The sequence below is a fragment of the Zingiber officinale genome, chromosome 8B, assembly GCF_018446385.1.
Source record: "Zingiber officinale cultivar Zhangliang chromosome 8B, Zo_v1.1, whole genome shotgun sequence".
Taxonomy (NCBI): domain Eukaryota; kingdom Viridiplantae; phylum Streptophyta; class Magnoliopsida; order Zingiberales; family Zingiberaceae; genus Zingiber; species Zingiber officinale.
In genome coordinates, this window is record NC_056001.1 from 49,319,659 (window position 1) to 49,324,002 (window position 4,344).

Genomic DNA, 4,344 nt, shown 5'->3' on the forward strand with positions numbered 1-4,344 from the left:
AGTTAGGTAGATGGAAAACCCTAGGGGGTGGTAACCCTAGGTGAAAAAAAGTCCTAGCTGCGGTTAGGCAAAGGGAAAACCCTAGGGGGCGGTAACACTAGGTCCTAGGAGTGGTAACCCTAGGCAGGAAGTCTTAGCGGGTCGAAGCTTCGGGCAAAAATTCTAGGGGGTCGTAACCCTAGGTTGAAATCATGGTGTCGCGAACCAGGTGGAAGTCTGGGCGGGTCGTGGAGCGAACGTCCAGCATGAAGACTAGAAACTTCATATGCTGAGCAAAAGTCCAGTCGGTCTGGAGGATCAGACTAGCAATAGGTATACTCTCCTGAGTGGAGTAGGTGAAGACGCGTTCCCTGCTGAGGGAACAGTAGGCGTCGATTCGACTTAGGGTTTCCAGTCGAAAATCCGAATTCAGAATCGGACAGTCCGATGACTGTCAAACATCTTTTTATATTCACTATTATGTGCTAACTCTATGTTATAGGATATTTTTGGGACTAACATATTTTACAGGGACAAAGGAGCAAGCTTTGCCTCGGATGTGAAGGGCGCTGGAATTCCGTTCTGTTTAAATTTCCTTGTACAAAATTGTACACGTACAAAACTTTTCTTAGCAACCCGCATGTTTGATCAGATATGTGTTTGATCAATCAAGCAAGTTCTTGATAGATCAAAGCACACCTTGATCGAAGTACAAGATCGCTGGCCTCTTGTGTTGGTATTCAAAAAATGATACAAAGAAAACTAACTAATTACATAGCGAAATTAAAGAACTAGTTTTACCTTTTCTTTGTAGCTAAAGACCTCTTGATCTTCTACCATATTCCTCTCCTCTTCTTGGCCATCGTGTGGGCGACGTTCTACGAAGACAACACCACTCTCCTTCTCTTCTCGGTTTCCAAACCATCGGCTACAAAAGGAGCTCTTAGGATGGGGCACATTCTCTTCTTCTTCCTCTTCTCTAAGCCGCCACCCACCAAGGAGTAGAAGAGGGGGACGCTAACCTTAGCAAGGAGGGGGTCGCCGGCCCTAGCAAGGAGAGGGGCTGTCAGCTCTTAGCAAGGGAGAAGGGGAGGGGAGCCGACTCTAAGCAAAGAGGAGGGAAGGACGCCGGCCCTAGGTGAGGAGGAAAGGGAGGGGTGCCGCCCATAAGGAGGAGAAGAGAGAAAATTAGATTTTAGGAGCCATCACCTACTCCTTTTTATAAACTTACCGTCGGTTATGAAGAAAGAAAAATAATATAATTTTATTTAGAAAAAATCTTCTTTTTTATAACCAAGTTAAACCAAGTCAAGTTAAACCAAACCAAGTTAAATCAGTCCAAGTTAAACCAAGCAAAGTTAAACCAAGCCAAGTTAAACCACACCAAGTTAAACCAAACCAAGTTATGGATGGGTGGATGCGAGGCTTTATATAGATGCTACAACAGGGACCTAGAGGAGGAATTAGTTTAGATCTTCTGATAGGCTTGTGCTTCCTATATTCCGTCCGAACACCCAACCCAAATCTATCAATAATAATCCATACCATTAAAAAATTATATTTTTAATTAGGGATGTTTCCCTAGTCAGGGATCCGTAAATTAGTATTCATTGTAGAAGGCCTACACACGTTGTTGTTGAATTGATGCTCTCGTATCCTTTCTTAAAATCTGAAAGGAAAAAAAAATCATCAAAGTCCACATTTTTGTATTCTGTGTATCTTACGACTCTCTGCACCATGACGAGGAGGAATTGCTCCTTAGATCCTCGCACGGCACCGGAGAAACATCATAGGCTTCTCCTGTCACAAACTCACACTGCCATTTAACTTCCTGTTTCTTGACAAATAAGGTGACATTTCTAATGCAGAGATCTTCAAAAACTGCATCCTTGATACCCTCCAAGACCGGGGCTTTGCCCACTTCAAACCCTATGACGTTGGCGATATGAACCCCCTTAATCCTCGGAAGAGCCTTAGGGTCCCAACCCTCATCTGGGTGATCATTGGAACCCCTGCTAAATCTTATAGGGACCTTAATTCTCTCCATTCTAAGATCAGTAAGCTTGACGTTGGTTATGTATCCTCCTCTGCCGACGTCGGTCTTTATTCTCACTGCGGCAGCCGAGTCCCAGACATGCAGGCCTTCCACCACCACGTTGTTTACTCCGCCTGACATTTCGCTTCCTATTCCAATGCCCGAGCACGTTGGAGTCGTGCCTGAGACCCTTCGGATAATGATGTCGGTGCTTGGGCGAGCCACGGAGATGCCATACTGATCCCAGCCACTCTTCACGGCTACAAGATCATCCCCGCTCTCGATGTAGCAGTCCTCAATGCAGACATGCGAGCTTGAATCTGATATCGAAATATGAAGAAAGTCTTCAAAAGCATGAAGAACTTGATAGCATAGCATGCAGTAAGTAAACATTCAGGGGAGGGGGTACCTGGATCGATCCCATCTGTGTTTGGAGAATGAAGAGGCGCCAGAACAGTGAGATCTTTGAGCACCACGTAACTGAGAGGATTTTCGCATAAACACCTCTGTTTTTGAGAAAAAGAGAGAATAAGAAGCTAAGTTTTGGGGTTGACCTGCAGTAAACTGGGTGTATCGTCCAAAATGGAGAATTGAGGAAAGTGAGGTTTGAGATGAGAATGTTGTTTGAATTCACTAATTCAAGAAGGTGACCCCGCGTGTGCTGCAGCGTCCTGTTCCACCAAAAGTCCCACCAGATCTTGCCTTGCCCATCGATGCTTCCGTTCTGTCCTGTGACCGAGGACAAAACTTGGATAATCAACGAAGGAGCAAATCTCCTCTTTGCAGACCAAAGGTATACTCTGTGTCGGCAGCTGAGAAAGAACACCTGTAACGACGACATCGCTGAGGCCGTCTCCATGGATGAGGCTAATGTGGCGCCCCCCTAATCTCTCCCTCCCACGTCCATACGATGGCAATGGATCGATCACTGGCCACTCCCCGGGATCCTAAAGGAGATCCCATATCTTTGACTTTCTGAAGAAGATCGAAGTGCCCAAGATGCCAAGAACAGAGTACGAAACAAATGATAAAATTTACCTGAGATCCGAGAATTACAGCACCTTCTTCCAAGAAGAGGGTGAAGTTGCTGGTGAGATTGAAGCTACCGGTGAGCCATCTTCCCCGCGGCACGTTGAGCTGCGAGCCTCCCTTGTCCCCGAACGACTCGAGGTGGCGCACCGCTTTCCGGAACGCCTCGGTATTCGAAGTCCGGCCATCGCCCACCGCTCCGAAGTGCTCGACCGAGAAAACTGCGCGCCTGGGCGTGGCGGCGGGGCGATAGAAGCCGGCGCAACTGTGCCTGTCCGGGTCCTCGTGGCTCGGCGCGGCAGCGGGGGCGGTTTGGAGCCATGGCCAGGACAACAATCCCACAACTCCCAGGGTCATCGCCAGGGAAAGAAGTCGTAGGCTGGCCGGGCACCCGTGACGACGGCATGGGAAGGATCGGAGCATCACTCGGACGTCCATGGCGTTGTCCCATATAGCGATAGGCACGCGAGAGAGAGAGATCAGAGAGGCGAGGAAGGCGTGATCCGTTACGTTGGGAGGGGGACTTCGGCTTGGGACGTAAATGGAAGGGAAGTTGCGGCCGGTTCACGAGCGCATGCACACGATCGACAGTTGGCAATCGAAGTATGAATGCAAATTTCATGCAGAGGAAGGCTGTGAAAGCGTCCGCATACTTCGTGCCACCACAATTGTTATAATTCCTTTTTTTTTCTCTCATATTATTTCATATTTAGAAAGTATTGAATAGAAAAAATGAAGACGGAAAGTTAATTAATAATAAATGGATGGAAAATATGGACAGTGGATCAGATTATATATCCATATTAATTAAAATGCCTTTTTTTTATCAACAATTACATATGAATTTGGTGTGGGTAGGCAAGATTATTATTAATGTGACTAGGCTAACTATCTCAAAGGATGAGAAGAGCGAATGCACATTATAATCACTAGCAAAGTGCGTGATCCTATTTGAGATCTACAGATATGACTTACTAGATACGATGAACGATTAGTTGATTAATAGAAGACTTTTTTTATCCACATAAGCTTCTTCTTCAAATCTATGCACAAGGAGACAAGCTAAAAAAAATATCATCACCCAGAAATTAGGGAGAAGTCCTTGACAAAGACCCTCTGACACTCAAGTCAGTCACCATCCGATCGAGTGGATGAAGAATAGTAAGAACCTATGCACGAGAGTATAGTTGTAGACGTCAGTGAGCGTACCTTCGTTTTATATACCATCTCACATAACCTCTGCAATCATGAGGTGGCAAAATGTGTCAGAATTTGTTAAGCAATTCACCATAATCGTTCGA

The 4,344-nt window shown here is 46.1% G+C and overlaps 1 protein-coding gene across 1 annotated transcript; it reads right to left on the bottom strand.

The window, feature by feature from the left end:
* Positions 1–1,617: 1,617 nt before the first annotated feature.
* On the bottom strand, positions 1,618–3,431 carry LOC122016951 (probable polygalacturonase). Its single transcript, XM_042574393.1, has 5 exons — positions 3,053–3,431; positions 2,841–2,961; positions 2,569–2,743; positions 2,424–2,494; positions 1,618–2,334 (listed from the first exon to the last, which is right to left on the bottom strand). The coding sequence occupies exons 1-5, from the start codon at positions 3,398–3,400 to the stop codon at positions 1,700–1,702; spliced, it is 1,350 nt and encodes a 449-aa protein (XP_042430327.1). The 5' UTR covers positions 3,401–3,431; the 3' UTR covers positions 1,618–1,699.
* Between the last annotated feature and the right edge of the window lie 913 nt (positions 3,432–4,344).

Bases quoted from the DNA above. Each gene is read 5' to 3' on its own strand.
- LOC122016951 (XM_042574393.1), bottom strand. From the start codon at position 3,400: ATGACCCTGGGAGTTGTGGGATTGTTGTCCTGGCCATGGCTCCAAACC. The intron at 2,744-2,840 runs GTGTTCTTTCTC...CCTCGGTCACAG, and splicing joins CAGCGATGTCGTCGTTACAG to GACAGAACGGAAGCATCGAT. The intron at 2,495-2,568 runs GTCAACCCCAAA...AAATCCTCTCAG, and splicing joins ATACACCCAGTTTACTGCAG to TTACGTGGTGCTCAAAGATC.